Source organism: Martes martes (assembly GCF_963455335.1).
Source record: "Martes martes genome assembly, chromosome: 8".
In the NCBI taxonomy this organism is placed as follows: domain Eukaryota; kingdom Metazoa; phylum Chordata; class Mammalia; order Carnivora; family Mustelidae; genus Martes; species Martes martes.
In genome coordinates this window covers 116,699,474-116,719,012 of record NC_137895.1, presented here as the reverse complement: position 1 = coordinate 116,719,012, position 19,539 = coordinate 116,699,474, and the positions used below count along the sequence as shown (strand labels likewise).

At 43.6% G+C, this 19,539-nt stretch overlaps 1 protein-coding gene across 2 annotated transcripts in view; it reads left to right on the top strand.

Moving 5' to 3' along the window:
- LOC308347264 (phytanoyl-CoA dioxygenase, peroxisomal-like) overlaps positions 1 to 4,128 on the top strand; it is a 45,144-nt gene extending 41,016 nt beyond the window's left edge. The window contains exon 6 of one of the 2 annotated variants that reach the window (XM_080810497.1): positions 2,937 to 4,128. In XM_080810497.1, the coding sequence (XP_080666623.1) occupies positions 2,937 to 3,014 (78 nt within the window). In that variant the 3' untranslated portion in view covers positions 3,015 to 4,128. Of the gene's footprint in view, positions 1 to 8; positions 531 to 2,936 lie in introns of those variants that run through there. The other variant, XM_080810496.1, reaches the window with a different exon arrangement.
- The last annotated feature ends 15,411 nt before the right edge of the window (positions 4,129 to 19,539 follow it).

Here is a 19,539-nt window from a genome sequence, read left to right as displayed (position 1 = left end):
CTCACCAGGTGCCTTGGAGTCTCTCCTCATGGTCTAAAACCGGCATTTCCTGGCCGTCTCCCAGGCCAACGACAGCGCCAAAGAAGCCAAAACAAAACCAGAACAGTCCTCAGCTTTCCTTGGAGATTCACTTAGGAATCCTCCTCAGACAGGCCAGAGGTGATATCCCAGCTCCGTTATTCACTCGCTGTGCTTGTCCCTCCACATCTTAGACCTCAGTTTCTTCATTTACCAGATGGAGCTTCCTGGGGTAGTTAGGGAATGAAGTAAGAGCATTGGCTGCATTTTTTTCTGTTCTTATTGTTTCTTGAGACGTCTACTCCGACTTCACTTTAGCAAAGATCTTAAAAAATGAGGTCCAGAGGCGCCTGGGTGGCGCAGTGGGTTAAGCCTCTGCCTTCGGCTCAGGTCATGATCTCAGGGTCCTGGGATCGAGCCCCACATTGGGCTCTCTGCTCAGCAGGGAGCCTGCTTCCCCCCCAATCCCCGCCTGCCTCTCTGCCTACTTGTGATTTCTCTCTCTCTGTGTCAAAAAAATAAAATCTTTAAAAAAAAAAGAGGTCCATGTTACCACTAAAAACAAAGAAAACCACCCCCAAATCAGGGACGACTGTGACTAGGATGTTGTTAGAACTGGGCAGGGAAGAGGGATGCCCCAGGCCAGCTTCAGTTAGGGTGACCCATAGGCCCCTATTATGTGTTGGTTCCTCTTTGCTCTGATGGGACCAGAAATCTTCCTCGGAACAAAAACCAACAAAAGCAAAAACACCTGCATCATCTAGGGCTTAGGAGACCCTCAGATTGTCTCCATTCATTCCTCATTATTTTCTTTAAACACTCGGGGGATACACACACACACACATACACACACATGGGGATATATATAAATATATATATATATACACACACACACACATATATATATACACACACATATATATACACACACACACACACACATATATATATATATATATAAAACAGGTGATGATCTGCTTTTATTAAGACACTTTGCCTCATTAAATTCAGGTAACTTGGAAGGGATGTGGGAAATTTGGGCAGGGTGTGTGGAAATGCAATAATTAGAGAATTGAACACTAGGACTTACAACATGGCAGAGACAGCTTTAGAAGATCTTAGGCTGACCACACTTTTGAGTGATGTGAAAAATTTACATTTGTTCCTGCCACACTTCTGACTCAGCGCTCAGAACTGCACTCCAAACAGTCTCACTGTCTCCCCCAGTCACACGAACAAACTCCCTTTCACACACCCGTACACGGAAGACTTCCCTCACACAAGCCCACATTCACCCACTTGTTGACTCTGGTACTGTCCACACAGACACCTTTTCATGCTATTCCAACAGAGAAACCCAGATGCCCACCAGCACGGGCGTCTGTGTTACCTGCACACTTAAGCCACATCCTGGCGTTCAGGCCTCCTTCCGTCAGGTTTGCCTGCACGCTGTTGCTGCTTCTTCGGCTTTCTGCCAAGTTCTCCACATAAATCCCCTGCAACGAGTATGTATCTGGTGACCATGCCCTGTTGGGCACTGTCATGACCCCTGGGAGCGAGAGAACTGAGGAAGAGGTGGTCTTTGCTCTCAGGGAATTCAGAATCTACTGGAGAAGGGGGATGGCGGCAGGGGGTGGGCAAGGGGGAACAGTGTAAAAATCTAAATGTTTGGGGTGAGGCTGGTCCTAAAACTGAGGTAGGGATAAGGAAAAGGGATGGCAAAGGGCAGGGGGGGAGGTGAGGCCACAAGGAAGAGAAAAGTGTCTTTAACCTGGAGAGGTCAGGAAAGACAGGTGTTGATAAGAAGGGAGTGCTTGAGAATAATCTTGAAAAGTTAAAAAGATTTTGCCAGGTGGGGTAGGAGGAGAGGTTGCTCACCGGAGAGGTTGTGAAGAAGGGGAGAATCCGCATGGCGTGGCCAGGGTGTGATATGCCAGAGCAAAGAGGGGAAGACAGGGTCGGGGCCGGGGGGACTGGGAGGTAAAACAGGGCAGATGATGAAAATACTTTTTTGCTTTGCAAAGGAACTTGGAATTTACTCAATATTCAGTGGTGAGGCATAAAGGGTGCTTTTGGTGGCAAGGAACAGGAAAAGTTGATTCTGAAGGCAACCAGTAACAAAACGGATTAACTCATGTAACTGGAAGCCCAGAGTGAGGGCACAATATGCTCAGTGTCATCAGAGGCCCAGGATATTCTCACCTGTTTCCTATTCTGGCCTCATCATGTTGCTCACGATCCCAAAATGGCTGCAGTGGCCTCAGGCACTGCATCCTCACATAGCATCCAGAGGCAGAAAAGAATTACCTCTCTTTTTTGTGTCTCCTTTTGTGTGTGTCTGTGTCTCTCTCTCTCTCTTTTTTTACTTACATAATCTCTACACTGTACAATGTGGGGCTCAAACTCACGACTCCAAGATTAAGAGTTGTATGCTCTTCCGACTGAGCCAGCCAAGTCTCTTTTTAAAAACTAGGAATCCTGTTCCAGAATCTTCCCCATTCCAGCGAGCTTCCTTTCACCCTTCAAGTTCATATATCCTTTCCCAAATCAATGATTAGCAAGATTTACTTGATTGGCTTGGCCAATCAAGACCTGTTGCCTGCTGCCGGAGTTGGAGTCCGGGGGTCCTGGAAGCCCATGACTGACAGAGGACTGGACAAAATCTTGGCTCTGTAGGCAGAGGGGGTGCAAGTCCCCTGGAGGGGTGAGGGTGGTGGTGTGACACAAATTTGCAATGCAGAAAAGTGACTGGGACAGTAGTTTGCAGGGTAAGAGAGAGAGAAATGAGAGTAGAGGCTGGAAAACCAGTGTTAAGGGGTGTGAAAGGACAGCCTCTATCAGGGCAAATGCATTCAGGGAAAAGGGGACTAGAGTGGATGGTATTTAAATATTTCATTTATTATTTATTTATTTGACAGACAGAGATCACAAGCAGGCAAAGAGAGAGAGGAGGAAGCAGGCTCCCTGCTGAGCAGAGAGCCCCATGCGGGGCTTGATCCCAGGACCCTGGGATCATGACTTGAGCCGAAGGCAGAGGCCCAACCCACTGAGCCACCCAGGCACCCCAGATGGTATTTAAGACATGGAAGAGATGGAAGTCTGATGGCCGATGATGAGGGAGGAAGAGCTGGGTGACCCCTGGTGCCTCAGGGCACTCACACTTTCCTGTGCCAAATTCACCCAAGAAACCTCAGCACAGCCACTCTGGGCCTCTCCAAAAGAAGGCTTTCCAAACCCTTCGAGATCCCTCGGAGAATGGGGACCCATGTTGACCAGAGGCATGTGGTTCCTTCTGCCATGAACTCACCTTCCTTTTTGGAATCTTTTAACCCACTGACTGTTCTTCGCCGCCTCTCCTGCTCATTCTTCTTCCTGCGCCTCATCTGTAAATCTGCACCTGCCTTAGGCTTCTTAGGCCAGAGAATTTCAGAAGGGGGTGCCTGGGATCTTGCTTGGTGTGTAGGCCACAGACCATTTTAAGAAGTTCAAGACCTAGGTCCTCAATTTCCATACATTCTCTTCCCAAGGCTGTTCTGTCCCAGAACGTGCCTGGATAGAGGTGTGGGTTCTCCTTCCCACATCTAACAAAAGACCTTCCAATATCTTTCTGAACCTTATTGAGATTTATTGCTCCAGGGAGTAAAACCCTTCAGAATTTTCTGCTCTGAGGAACTTCTGGTGAGAATAAAGTCAAGAGAATGTCAGAGGGAAAAGCCATAGGCAAAGGGATTGATTTCATCGCAGAGGCAAACTCAAGGTGAGGCTCTGTGCCTTACCTATTTATCTTAGAAGCAGAACTCAGAAGATGGTTGTCCTAGGAGGTATATTCGCAAATTTATTTAATCTGAAAAAAAAAGTCAGACTTTTGATGACAGCAAGTCTGCAGGGGGTTGATTTGATTTTATAATGGAGAACACAATATTTTTATAATGGAGAACACAATATTCTTTGCAATTTGGCTAGGTGGGATGTCCCCTGAAGCAATGGACAAAATACACAGCTCCCAGTGTTTTATAAAGTTAATGGGAGTTATGCATGTGATGAAATTTTTGTTAAAATATTTTATTAGCAAATAATAATTTAATAATAAATAATTTTAGTAGTCTTGATAAAATCCTTATTCTATTTTCCAGAAACTGGGAGAACAAATGAATTTAATGACAGGTAACAAATCTTTTTCCAACTCCAGTGGTTTCCAATTCTGTGTTTTCATCAAAATTGAAAGATGGCCTAATAGACCTGTCAGCTGATAGGTCTTTATAAATAACATTTCATGATAGATCACTAGAGATTTTTGACTTATAACTCAGATGACTGTAAAAGAATTGGGTGAGAGCTACTGTACTAAAAATCCTTGCCTCACCTATGTATTTACAAGAAAAACACATAGTTTCATCAGTTCATCAGTTTCATCAGTTCTTCTATCAATAAAAATGAAAAAATAGGAAAAATACTGTTGCTGAATCTTGTCCCAACCTAAAAAGAATACTCACCCACACATATATAATCTAATTTGCAAACAATGACACTCATTTCACAAAGAAGTGTTTAATGAAACACCTACAAGTCATCAACTGTTGTTTCTAATTTAGTAAGTAGTAATTACGTTGTTTGATCAGTTATGCACTAATATTAACTGTAATGACAACTCAATCCAGAAGAAAAAATTCTAACACCAGTGATTATGATTTCAGAAAAAACCCCAAACACCAAAAAACACAAAACACTGATAGAGAAGTGTGATATGGTGATAAATAAATGACTTACAAGCTTAAAGATACACCGCATTAGGAAAATACTTTGTGAAGAAGTGGGATGGAAAGGCTCTAGGGTCTTGCCACTTGCCATATCAGCCCAACGGATTGCAAACAAGGGTTCAAGGAGGAAGAGGGAAGTATACCAAATTTCCAACTGTTAAAGAAGAGCATGTTCATGCATTTTTTTTTTTTGAAGAAAATGGGTGATAGTGGCTGTGAAATCAGTACTGTATTTGGATTCCCTTCTATATATTTAAAAGAGCAATATGGTAACTCTACCTAAAAATTTGAATGCCTCTAATATGCCTAAGGTCACTTGTAATTATTTAAATGTATAAGCAAACTGTAGCTACCACCTTAAAAGGTGTGGGGAGAATCCCAGTTTTTAAAAAACAAATTTTTAAAAAGTAGGCTCTACGTCCAACATAGGGCTCCAGCTCATAGCCCTGAGATCAAGAGGCATGTGCAAGTGACTGAGCCAGCCAGGTGATCCTCAAAAGTTTTTTTTTAGACCTTGATGTTGAAAAAACATGACAGTCAACAACTGCAGAAATCAAAGTCAACCCCAATTTTTATCGACATACAACAAGTGCTGGCCATAAAACAAGTCTCCATAAATTTCAAAGGACTGAAATCATGTAAAATTGATTTTCTGACCATACATTTTATTGCAAGAGTTATCTGGAAAACCCCTGACTATCTGGAAATTAAACAACGTACTTTTAAATAACGCATGGGTGAAAGGAATCACGGGGGAGTTTAGAAAACATTTAGAAACCAATGACAAACACAACATATCAAAATTTGTGATATGTATCTAGAGGGGTGCTGACAGAGTACTCTATGAATTTAAATGTTTATATTAGAAAAGAAGAAAGAAGAAAAGAAATAAGCTTATTAGAGTTAAACTTCCCTCTTAAGAAGCTAGAACAAAAAATAAGACAAATAAGAGAAAAGAAGTAATAAAGAGTGTAAGTCAACTAAATAGAAAATGGGGGTGCCTGGGCGACTCAGTGGGTTAAAGCCTCTGCCTTCAGCTCAGGTCATGATCCCAGGGTTCTGGGATCAAGCCCCGCATGGGGCTCTCTGCTCAGCAGGGAGCCTGCTCCCACCCCCGCCCGCCTCCTCTCTGCTTATTTGTGATCTCTCCCTGTCAAATAAATAAACAAAATATTAAAAAAGAAAGAAATAGAAAATGGACAAGCGGTGAGGGGGGATCAATGAAAACAAAAGTTGGTTCTTTGAAAAGATTAATAAAAATAAAAAGAGAAAAAGAGAAAATGTGAGTTTCCAATTTTAGGAATGAAAGAGGGTCATTAATACACAGCACAGAAATAGGAATAGATTAAGAACAGGATATTATGTGCAGCTTTCTGCCAATAAACTTGGCAGCTGGCATCAAATAGAAGATCTGAATAGCCATATATCCATATATCTATCTGTAAAGAAACTGAAGCTGTAATTTAAAACTTCTCACAAAACTCCAGGCTCAGAGAAAACTGCTAGTTCTGATATCTTCACCAGTAAATTTTATCAAATATTTGCAGAAGAGATGATGTGAATCTTACACACAGTCTCTGAGAAAGAAGAGGAGGAGAGAATACTTCCAAACTCACTCTAGGAGGCCAGCATTACCTCGACACCAAAACCAATAAAAGATAATCCAAAGTAACTACAGACTGGTCGCCAGGAACACAGACCTCAAAACTCTAAATAAAATCGGAGAGGTACAATTCAGCAGTAAATAATCAGGATAATCCAGTATCACTAAGTAAGGTTTACTCCAGGAATACAAGGTGTGGGTTTCACATTTGAAAGTCAATCAAGGTAATCTATCATATCATGTCATAAAAGAAAAATGGTAGGATTATCTCAGTAGAGGCAGTAAAAGCATTTGACAAAAAAGCCAGTTACAGTAACGACAACAAGCCAAGCCGGGGAGCAGGCTAGAGGTAGAAGGAAATGATGTCATTCTGATAAAAGACACCTGCAGAAAACCAACTGCTGACACCACACTTAGTGAGGAGAGACTACACTTTCCCCGAGATGGTACTCTTCCACTTCTAAGCAACCTCTTACCATAGACTTCAGTTGCTGCGCTAAGGGAACATAAAGCATCCAGATTAGAAAGAGAGAAGGAAAACTCACTCACAAACAACATGACTGCGTACATAGAAAATCCTTAAGTATCTATAAAAGCCTACTATAAAAAGGGAATTGAGCAAGATTGCAGGATAAAAGGTCAACACACAAAAACATATAGCATGTGTATATATTAACGGTAAACAGAAAATAAAAAATCTAAATTCCATCTTAAAAAAACGCCATAAAATACTTAGGGATAAGTTCAACAAAAGTTGTGCAGAGCCTCTCTACAGAACAGTATGAAACATTGCTGCAAGGCATTAGAGGATCAAAATAAATGGAAAGGAACATTATGCCCCTGATTGGAAGACCCAATACTGTTAAGATTGCAATTCTCCCCAAATTAATCTCGCTAAAGTCCGTCTAAAATGTATATGGAAGTAGAGAAGCACGCAGAATAGCAAAAGAAGAAACACACAGTTGGAGGTCTTATGCCGTGCACTGTTAAGACCTAAAAAGCTACAGAAATCAAGACATTGTTATTGACTTAAGGGGAGACAAACCGATCAGAGGAACACAATAATCACACAGAGACAGGTGATTTTTGACAGACGCAGCAAAGCAATTCTATGGAGAAAGGAAAAATTTTTTGTCAAATGGTGCTGGAACAATCGGATATCTGTAAGGAGAAGAAGCAGAATGTTGACTCCGATCTCATACCATACACAAAAATCAGTTCAAGGTGGATTATATAACACTCATATAAGAAAATAGAGAAGATCTTTGAAACCTTGAATGAAGTATTTAAAAATTTGTAACTGACAAAATATTGTATCGAGAACATAAACAATCTTTAATAATAACACAGACTAATAAAAAAAGCAATGAGCAGAAGACTTAAACAGAAACTCTACAAAGGGGGACGCCTCAGTGGCTCAGTGGGTTAAGCCGCTGCCTTCGGCTCAGGTCATGATCTCAGGGTCCTGGGATCGAGTCCCGCATCGGGCTCTCTGCTCAGCAGGGCGCCTGCTTCCTTCTCACTCTCTCTGCCTATTTGTGGTCTCTGTCAAATAAGTAAATAAAATCTTAAAAAAAAAAAGAAACTCTACAAAGGGATACATACAAATGGCCAATAAGAACATGAGAAAATACTCAACATCCTTACTCATCTGGGAAATGCAAACCGAAACCATAATGTGATACGGTTTTATTAACACTCACTCAACCGACTCAGTTAAAAATAGTAACACTACCAGATGTTGGTGAAGATGTGGAGCAACTGGAACTGGTCTACATTGCTGGCTCCTCACACTCTCGATTTTGAGCCGTAAAGGCGACATTTCAACCTTCACCTACTGCTCCGTCTTGTTCTTAAAATTTGTGTAGGACCCCAGTGAGAAAAAGAGGGTCCTCAGTGATCTTATCTCTGAAACGCTGATAATCTGCCCCCCCACCCCCGAGGTTGAAGGTTGTCCTGAGAATCAAATGTAGTGATTCTGGCCTTGAGGCCAGACAGGCCCCCTGTGCGATCACACATAAGCTCGCTCTCATCTTTTTTTTTTTTTTTTTTTAAGATTTTATTTATTTATTTGACAGAGAGAGAGAGATCACAAGTAGGCAGAGAGGAAGGCAGAGAGAGAGGGGGAAGTGGGCTCCCCTCTGAGCAGAGAGCTCGATGTGGGGCTTGATCCCAGGACCCTTAGATCATGACCTGAGCCGAAGGCAGCGGCTTAATCCACTGAGCCACCAAGGCGCCCCTCTCATCTTTTTCTTGAACAGTTATTCCTACCCTTGGAACACTCTGTCCCCATCCCCTTGTGCCACGTGACAGCCAGTCTCTGCTTCTCTTGCTCCCCAGCTATTTCTACAAGGATGAGAGCCTCAAATATTGGCCTCCTTCCTGCCCTGGCTTCCAGCAGCCGCATCTCTATCGTCCATCTCTAGTTGCCCTTCCTGGAATCAGCTGTGCCAAGACATGCAAGTGGCAAGGATTTGGGGCCTAGGGACTTTGTTTGCTTTTTCAATGTTAACAATTTTACCATTATTGGCAATTCATGCTGTTAAGACTCCATAAGATCTTAGAGTAACCACTTCCCTTGCGTTACTTCAGCAAAAACAGAAACAAAAAAAATCAAAACAAATTAAAAGCCAGGCCGCTCAGCTAGGCAGCCAGTTGGGTAGCTAGGTAGCCAGCCCTGGTAGCAATGACCACAGCTTGTCAATTGCTCTGAGTTCCCAGAGATGTCGGGAGAAACGATGACGTGAAGGATGGTGTACATGTAATGAGATGTCAAGGGCTGCTGTTTCTAGGACAGATTTACTATATGCTTAAGGCTTTGTTTATATGCAAATGAAAATGATTTTTGAGCTCTATGCCCTGAGTTTGGCTGTTTTTCAAAAGGGTGCTAATCAGAGTCTAACTAGGTCATAGGATGAGATGCCATTTTTTTCTGATAGTCTCACTGGTTAGAACAGATTACCCTAATTTTCTAATCTGGTCCAAATCTGGACATATGGGGAGCATGATTTTCTTTCTTTCGTGTGTCCACATCTATATTTATCCTTCCTGTGTTGGATTTTTTGCTTTATCAAAAGGTAAGACCAATAACCCCAGTTTAGAATGCTTCCCCTGGTTCTCCCTCCTGGGGCATTCTGTGTTTATCCTTCAAAAACTTGTATCTTTCTCTATACCGGTACTCTGCTAGAAGCTTTCCTGCTTACACTGACCACTCTCTTTTCTAGACAATTCTTTGTCCCTATCAATGACTGGTGCTCACAGCTTATTATGTTGTCATTAAAAACAAAAACAAAAACAGAAACAATTGTTTCCAGTTGTTAATCTGTCAATTGGCCAGTATATTATTTGAGGGCAGGGCAGTGGCCCAAATACGTAATACTTATTAAATTATGCTTTTTCTTCTTCTTTTTAAAGATTTTATTTTTAAGTGATCTCTACACCCAGCAAGAGGCTTGAACTTATAATCCTGAGATCAAGAGTCACATGCTCTACTGACTGAGCCAGCCAGATACCCCAATTTATGCCTTTTCTTGGAAATGGAATTGAGTTACTGACAAATACCATTCTAGCTATGGACTCTCTTGCCATAAAGTAACCAATTCAGATCTTCCCAAAACAGGCCCTATATTTTAATAGGTGCTCCATGAATAAAGGTGGTATGGTCAATTAAATATGGAGGGATGCTGGGATTTTCCAGCTGCAGGACTTGTCAGAATCTTTAATATGCTTCTGCCTTGTGAATCTGGTCCCCAAATTTATTTGACTCTGTAACCCTTTCATCTTTGAGCACTTTGTAGTGCTAGTGTGTCCAAACTTTAGGGAAGCTACAGCCTAATATATTCCCCAGTGCTGGGGTACAACTGGGAAGTCACAGAAGATGATGCTTTCTTCTTCCAAGTTAGATGCACTTTGACATCTACTAGGAGGAAGAAGGCTGGGGTCTCACCTCCGTTTCCAGTCCCTTTGGTTTCCCAGGCCTGCCATGCAGGACTTAGCCTGGTAGAGCCCCCACAGAGGCTTGCCTTCAAAGCCATCCCCACGAGGATGGCAAGACAGGGCCCTCTGTGCCTATTTTCCTCTCGTCGCTGCCCAGACTTCCTGACACGGCTCAGTTCCTCTCCTCCCCGGGTCTGCCTTAAGACGTGCCAAGCTGCCAGAACTGTGGAGAGCTCAGAATACAAGCCATACATTCACCAGATTCCTGGACAGACAGGGACCCTAGCCAGCTTGGCCCACACTTCTTATCCCACAGACCTCACTTGTATGTGCTTCCACAGACCATGCCAATGCATCCTTTCCCTTCCGTTCTCCTAGATAGCCCATCCGGAGACCAGAAAGCTGCTCTGTGCTTCATCTCCAGAGACAGAGAGAGAGCATCTTTGTTCAGAGAACTGAACGACTCGTGGCACCAGCACAGGCCCACGTTATCAATAATACCTCTGTTCCTGCAAAGACATGCCAGACCCTGCCCTCTGGGCACTCTGTGGCTAGGGGGAGGCACGATACCAACATGGAATGGAGAGCAAGCATCTGTAGTCTCCATGAAGTGATGGGTGCACTGGAGTGGTCACAGGCTGGGAGGAATTCAGGGGGGAGAAATCAGATGGGTGTTGAAGTGGCTCATACAGAGAGCTGAGCTGGATCTAGAAAGTAAAGTTATTTTAAAAATAGCACTTTGGCTTTTTTCCTTGAGATTAGAAATGATTGTATGAACACTGTACAAAACTTGAAAAAAAGAACCCCCCCAAAACTAAAGAAAATCAAGACCACTCCCATTACAAGGTTTTTCAACACACACACACACACACACACACACACACACACACACACAAACACACAAACACACACACATTAATAAAAAACTGGAGGAATACCTGGATGGTTCAGTCAGTTGAGCATCTGAATTCAGCTCAGGTCTTGATCTTGGGGTCTTGGGATTGAGCCCGCCCATTGGGCTCCCCACTCAGCAGGGAGTCTGCGTTTCCTTCTCCCCACTCCTGCTCTCCCTCTCTCAAATAAATAAAATCTTTAAAAAAAATTCGGATCAGTCTCTGAATGTGTGTGTGTATATATGCATGTACATCTGTACACATGTATGATCAGTAGATATATATACTTGCACCAGCAGTTCCCAACCTTAGCTGTTCATTATAACTACCTCAAATGTTTGTAAAAGATATTGGTGCTCAACCTCACATAAACTGAACAAGAACCTTAGAAGTTGGGGTGATGGATATGTTAATTAGCTTGATTGTGATGATTATTCCACAATGCATACATCAAAACAGTTGTACAGGTTAAATATAGACAACTTCATTTTTCAATTATACCACAAAAAATCTGGCAAAAAATAAATTCAGGGATTTTTAATCAGCACTTACTGATCACACACACACACACACACACACACACACACACACACACACACAGGTTGAGGCCCAGGCACTGTGTATTTTTACAGCACCAGGGAGATCTGAATGTGCAGTCAAATGTGAGGTCCCTAACTCTAGACCTTCAGAGCAAAGTGAATGCACCTTCATCCATCCCAAGGGTGAGAACATTTGAGTCCCTCCATCTGAGGATTATGCTACAGTCCAGAAATTTAGTCTCCACCCTGCTCTACGTTGGGGATCTGCTTTGGCTGCATCTTGGGAGTTTGGTCTTGGGGCGGTGGCCTGGTGAGACTGGGGTTTGTGCTGGAATCCGGCCTTGGTGAGATGTACCCGAGTCTTGCTAGCTGGGTCAAGTCTTTGGTATCTAAAATAGTTGCACTCGATAAGCTGTTATCACGTCGTAGAGCAATAAACCCTTAGCAGTGGACTTCCTCCCCTAAAGCGTCGTTTTTAGGATGGGTTTTCAGCCACTCTGACCAGGATGGTCTTTAAATTCCTGACAGGTCAACTTCTGAGCAGTGAAGATTTGGGCTGTGATACACCAATGACCCCAGACCCCAAAGTGTCACTACCAAAGCATGGGCAGTGCAGGAAATGGGCAGTGGTTCAGTCTCTTAGGTCAAGAGACTGCTGGCGAAGGTGGGAGAAATGAGGTCTCAGCCAGAAGGCTCAGGCTTCTGGAGATGGGGGCACAGGCTGCCATGATGGAGGCAAGATGGGAGTGGCTAAGTACCCTGCTCTAGTGGCTGCCATAGGTAGTAGAGCAAAAGTCCTTCGCTTCATATCTCTGGTGGAGAGATGGGCCCCGGGATCCTCTCAGTCTAGGGTCTTAAGCCCAAGGTGTAATGAATCTCAGCACTCTTAGTGACCAGCTCTTTCTGGAACCATGAAAAAGAAGCCCAAGGAATGCAGTCAGGACCTGCTCAAGGTTCCCCTTCACAAACCCGAACCACCTCTACACCCCATTCTCTTCCTTTCCTTCCCCTCTCACAAAGAATTTGGCCAGTTTTTGTCATTCAGTGCACCCAAGGTCTTTTTATACACTCTACTGAGGCCAGACAAAGTGATTAATTTTCAGAACAGTTATGATCTATCCATTCAAGGCGATCTTCCGGAAAAAGAGGGTCAACTCACCTTTCCCTTACACCGATAACTGACTCTACCATACCCTATTCTAGAAGAATCAGCAAAGCCTGAGAACCTGTTAGTAGAACACCTCTGGTTAGAGCATCTGGTTGCCTACACTGTTATGGCTTCCTCTTGTCAACAACCATTATGACACCATGCGGCCAAGTCTTTGAAAACATTTCCAATTGATACATATCCTTCTCTCACACATATACCCTAACATATGCCCTGCTTTGTAGTCGGTATGGGATTTTCGTTCTTAAAGATTTTATTTATTGGAGAGAGAAAGAAGAAGAAGGAGGAGGGGCGAAGTGAGAGGGAGAAGCAGACTCCCCGCTGAGCATGGAGCTGGACACGGGGCGATCCCAGGACCCTGAGATCATAACTTGAGCCAAAGTCAGGTGCTTAACCAATCGAGCCACCCAAGCACCCACGGTATGGAACTTTTGATGGTGGTTGGGGGTAGTACATCACACAGAAAACAGAACAGAGGTGACAAAGAGAAGAGGTGGACAAAATACAAGGCAAGTTCAGAGGAACAGTGAGTAATCAGAAAGCCCCGAGTTCAGAGTGATTGGCAATACATTTAGCTGGCACAGGACAGGCACTGATCAATCAGAATCAAGGCTGGCTGTGGGAGCAGAGCAGGATTCTGCAGGCTCCCTGCTGGGCCAAACATCACCCCTTTCAAGAATGGATTGTGGAAAGCATGGGTTCTGGGGGAGAGCACGGAGCCCTGGCGGCAGTAGGGGGCTTTGGGAAGATGGCTCAGGAAAGTGGCAACTTATCTACTAACAGGAAAGTATTTTAATATTTTAGTAATAGTATAGCCATCAGAGTGCTTGCCTGCTGATATCAACCCGGACATGGGTGCTCTCCTAGTAGTACTCTATGCAGCTATAGAATGTTCCATGCCTTTTTCTGAATACGGACATCTCCTCTCAGACTTAATTCTACAGGGAGACCTCTAGAAACCATTTTCATGGGGACTAATAATATTCTGTAACATGGGAGGGGAAAAGCTATAAAGAAGTTCCATAACACTCTGGCTAGGCACTTAGAGAAATGAATGTCTTTTACAGAAAAATAAGAAACGAGGAAGGTTTCAGGCATGTCCTGACTCACAAAGCTCGCATTTTCCACACCCAACTGTGTCAACACAGTCAGCTCCGGAGGCACAACAAAAACACTGAAACAGTTTTCGTAAACTGTCACTCTTGCTCAAGAAACAGGTCTTCGCATTCCGTCTAAGGTGTTTTATTCTCACCACTCCTGAGACCTGAGGAGGTAGCAGGAAAAATGCTCATCTATATTTGTTATGGGGACTCCTGAGGAAGTTGAGTTCTGGGGATCCCCTGGTTCCCAGGGTCATGAGTCCCTCTTTTGGTATAATCCTTAATTCTCCCTATTAAATGGGCAGGGGGATCAGGCTCAGGAACATAATTAGTCCATTGAAAATGAAATAACAGGAAAGAACATTATACATATATATATATATATATGACCATATATATATGACCCATTTATTTATTTCTAGAGAGACAGAGAGTGTGCGAGCAGGGGGAGAGGCAGAGGGAGAAGGAGAAGCAGACTCCCTGCTGGGTGCAGAGCCTGCCTCAGGGCTGGATCTTATGAATCTGAGATCACGACCTGAGCCTAAATCAAGAGTCAGAAGCCCAACCAACTGAGCCACCCAGGCACCCCAGAGCATAACATATTCTTAATATTAGGTGCAGAAAATGGGCTTTTGCGTATTTGTTTTGGAAGAACACTTAACATGAGCCATAGCATCTAGTGATCTCATTTTACCTGGACACATTGTCCCCAAGGGCCATTTCCACTTACATGAGTCATGCCTGCAGGCCCTGGTGGATCAGGTGATATGTTGAACCGATGGCCTTGTCAGAGTTAAGATTGTAAAAGACAAAGTTAAACAGGCAAAGAAGACCTTATTCAGGACAATTGCAACAGAGGAGTGGCGCTAAACTCAATTCCACTGAAGCAAGGACCTGGAGGGATTTTAAGAGGTGGGGCGAGGGGCATCTCAGGCCAGCTTCATTTTGTTAACTGCCCTTCACAGTTGGAGCAAGGTGTCCACGGAAGCCAGGTGTCTTTCCTCCCACAGAGATTGGGAGACACGGGTGCTATCTCGTTTTCCTTGGGTTTGCGGACACACCCAGATCATCCAGGATGATCTCATCTTGAGATCCTTAATCATACCCGCAAGGACACTTTTTCCAAACAAGGTCACTTTCACCCTTTTGGGGGGTTAGGACAGAAACATACTTTTTTTTTTTTTTTTTTGGTAGGTGGGCATGACTTTTGAGGGGAGAAGCTCAGGAATTCTGTTTTGAGATGTCTGTTAGATGATGTGGAAGCAGGGTCTGGAATCCTCTGGAGAGTTCAGGCCAAAGATATACATTTGGGGGTCATCAGTTTACAGGAGGAAATTAAAGTCACAAGATGGAGGTTACTGGGGAAACCCGTGTGTATAGAAAAAAGCTGTCAAAGGAGCCTGGGGGTGAGGGAGGCCCAGTGAAGGAGGCTGAGAAGGAACAGGGAGGGAAGTTGCGTGTGTGTTTTGCTGGGTCCTGTGATGCTTGGGGTCTAATAAGCTTCTAAATGAGAACCGACCTTTGGGTGCACCACATGGTAATCGCTGGTCAACTTTGACCGGCACTTTGGGCGGAATGGGGAGGGTAAAAGATTGACTGGCTTCCAAAGAAAAGGAGAGGAGAAAAACGGGAGACAGGAAATGTATCCAATTTTTTCAAGCTTTCCTGCAGGAAGAATGGAGAAATGGGTGAGTGAGAGCTGGAGGAAATGGCATCATCAGGGAGACTTCAAGAGATGGGGCGCTGGCAGCGGACTCCTATGCTAACAGTGGAAGAGGGGATCCAACAGCGTGGAAAAGAAAAGGCGAATCGCTTGAAGAAGGTTCTGGAATAGTGAAGACAGGAGATGGGGTCACTGCCCAAGGGGAGGGCTGGCCTTCGCTGGGAGCGCTGAACTGCCCCCGCAGCTGAGACAGTCCAGGATGGGGACAGCTGCAGGTAATGGCCGAGATGCTGGCTTCTGTTTGATGCACGAATGAATCTGACCAACTTTAAACCTTGCTCCAGAATTACTGGGATACGATCATCTCTTCTTCTCAGGAAAGAATGGCATATTTGAATCTGGGATTGATCGCACTTTCTCCTTCGTATAATGAAAGAGTTTTGGGGCACCTGCTGGCTCAGTTGGGGGAGCATGAAACGCTTGGTCTCCAGGATGTGAGCTTTGGCCTGAGAAGGGTACAGAGAACTGAAAAATAAAATCTTTAACAAATGGTCATAAGTGTGCATAACTCTTAAACAATTTAATTCAAGTTTCTTTGGTCATGCTAATTTTTTTTTTAGCTGCGCAAATATGGCTATTGTTAAAAAATCATTTTCTTTAACTTCTTACACATCTGGGGAGAAGTATTCCTCAGATGGTTTTGAAAATCATTGTGTTTCAATATTTGTCTTCAAGGTTACTTTCAGTGTTTGGGGACACGAAGCACTTTGCTTGAAGAGGATGGGAAAAGGTGATTTTGAAGTGATCTTCAAAATTCCAGCTTTCATAAGAATAAACACCAAATGCTGAAGAAGAAAGAAATGGTCATTCTTGTGATAATGCTGGTTTCATTAGTGTTCCTCTTCCAATGTTCTCAGATATTTTTATCTTAATAGCACAATTATTAAAGATGTGTACTGAAGGAATTTCCAAATAATCCAAATCACTGTTCTTAAAACCGGGAACATTCATCAAATTACCTGCGGAGAAATTATTGTTCTAATTCCCCCATGGGATCTTCAATGAGACATTTAAAACCCATCATCCTTTAATTTAAAAGAGGCAGACAATAATTGGAAGCATTCGAAGATTTCCTTCGTCTCTCCACAACCGTCCACTTAAACCAGCTCACAGTAGAGCGGCAGGGATTTTCACACACTTGTAAAACGAGGTATTTGGGGGGAACATTAAAACTACGGGTGTGAGTAGTCTCGTCTCACTGTCTTTCCCATTGGTCAGGGAAGTCAAGAACTTTCAGGGCCTGTGTGGGTAAATGCCTTGCCCTTTCAATCATCTGGGTTGGCCTGAATCTAATTTACATTTGCAGTGCCCACTTTCCACCAGGCGAGGGCGGTAAGGACTCACGAGTCACCCATGCCCGGTCCAGGAGCCCTTTTTCTCAGAAGCAGGAAGATGGAGAATCTCTTTCCTTTACCTACCAAAGGCCAGATACTTCACTTTAAACTATGATAAACATAAGTGCCTCTCCTGAAGACCCCTGGCAATCCAGTCAACGAGTTCAGGATCAGGTTCCAGCCCTGGGACGATCAATTTGTGGGCGATGAGGTGAAGAACTAAGAGGGGAAGGCCCAGGACATTTCTGTCAACCTAAAAACATCTGAGAGTCTGGGTGGGGAGGAACCATGGAAAAAGGAGAGAGAACTCGAAGACGAAGGCCAAAGGGCTAGCCTTGCTCTGGATGTTGACGATTGTCCACCCTGCCTCAGGGGAAATAGGCAGCAGCTAATAAACTAATTTCTGAGTCCTGGCCTGCTTTTCTCCGTGAGTATGGCCGTTTCACCACATTACAGAAAGACATCCCTTAAGAAACGATAACATGTTTGGGGCATCCAGGTGGCTCAACGCGTGAAGTGGCTCGCTCTTGATTTCAGCTCAGGTGATGTTCTTAGGGTTTTGAGACCGAGCCTGGCCTCTGGCTCAGCGCTCAGCATGGAGTCTGCCAGTTCCCCTCCCTCTGCTCCTCCCTCTGCTTTCTCTCTCTCTCAAATAAATAAATAAATAAATAAAATCTTTTAAAAAAAAAAAAAAGGAAATGATAACATGTTTATAAGATGAGACATTCTGGAAGTTACTCTTTAAGACAAAGAAATAATGAGAACAATGAGGGAGAGCCAAGAAACAGTGAGATGCTGTGTCAGTCACCTGCAGAGACTAAATGGGAAGGATATTTCAGAAAGAACTTCTAGTTCTTATAGCCATTATGGACAACAGTATGGAAGGTCCTCAGGAAATTAAAAATAGAAGTACCATATGATCCAGCATTCCCACTGGATTCCAGTTCCAAAGGAACTGAAATTAGATTTCAAAGAGATATCTGCACTCCTACGTTCACTGCAACGCTTTTCACAAGAGCCAAGATATGGCAACAACCTAAGTGTCTGCCATCAAATGAAAGGATAAAGAAAATACGGTAGGCACACACAATGGAATATGATTCAATCCTAATTAGGAAAGAGATCCTGCCAGTTGTGACAACAAATGACATTATGACAACATGGATGGAGCTTGAGGGCATAATGCTAAGCAAAATAAGCCAGTCACAGGATTAATACTACCTGCTACCACTTATAGGAGGAATTTAAGAGTCAAACTCATAGAAGCAGAGAAAATGGTGGTTACCAGGGGTGAAGGGAGAGGGGAATGGAGAGGGGATGGTTTAAGGCTACCAAGTTTCAGGTATGCTAGGTAAATGGTTCTGGAGCTCTACAGTATACAGTATAGTGTCCGTAGCTCGCAATGCTGCATTATCTACTGAAAATTTGCTAAGAGAGTAGATCTTATGGTTGTGTCCTTACCACGTACACACAAAATAATGAGGGCAAGAGTGTGGGAGGGAACTTTGAGAGGTGATGGATGTTTATGACCTTGATGATGGTGGCTGGAATCCTGTATACTTGTCCCTGAAGTATTTGAACTGTTGGAAAAAGAAGAAAAAGAAACAGAGAAAGAGAAGGAAAGGAAGAAAGAAGAGAAAAGAAAAGAAAGAGAGAAAAGAGAAAAAATGAGTGAAAGAAGGAAGAAGGGGTAAGGAAGGGAGGGAAGTTGGAGGAAAGGAAGGAAAGAAGGGAGGGAAGGGGAGGGAGAGAAAGGAAGGGAAGGAGGGAGGAGCCTCTGGCTGGCTGGCTTGGTTGGTGGAACGTGTACCTCCTCACGCTGGGGTCATGAATTCGACCACCATGTTGGGTGTAGAGATTATCCAAATAAACTTAGAAAAAAAGAAAAAGAACTTGTAGATTTTTTTTTTTTTAAGATTTTATTTATTTGACAGAGATCACAAGTAGGCAGAGAGGCAGGCAGAGAGAGAGCGAGAGAGAGAGGAGGAAGCAGGCTCCCCACGGAGCAGAGAGCCTGATGCAGGGCTCTAACCCAGGACCCTGGGATCAAGACCCGAGCTGAAGGCAGACGCTTTAACTCACTGAGCCACCCAGGCGCCCCTAGAACTTGTAGTTCTTAAGGAAATTTAAAATAATACTAGACTATGTGGATCAGACGCGTTTCACAGAGTCATTTATTTCATGTACCTTTTTTTCTTTTTCAATGAAAGCCAATATGTTTCTAATATTTCACACTGGATTCCCAACAAATTAAACGCATTTTTTGAACAGCACGTTACATGTTTCTGATATTCCACACTGGATTCCCAATAAATTAAACGTATTTTCTGAACAGCACGTTACTTCTAGGGCTGAACATCTGAATTGCTACTTCAGCAGCAGAGAGACAGACACGTGGGACAAGCTAGACTGAGAGTTTGGGAATGTGGGTCATGTTTTGGCTCATTTCTCATTGGGCGACCTTAACC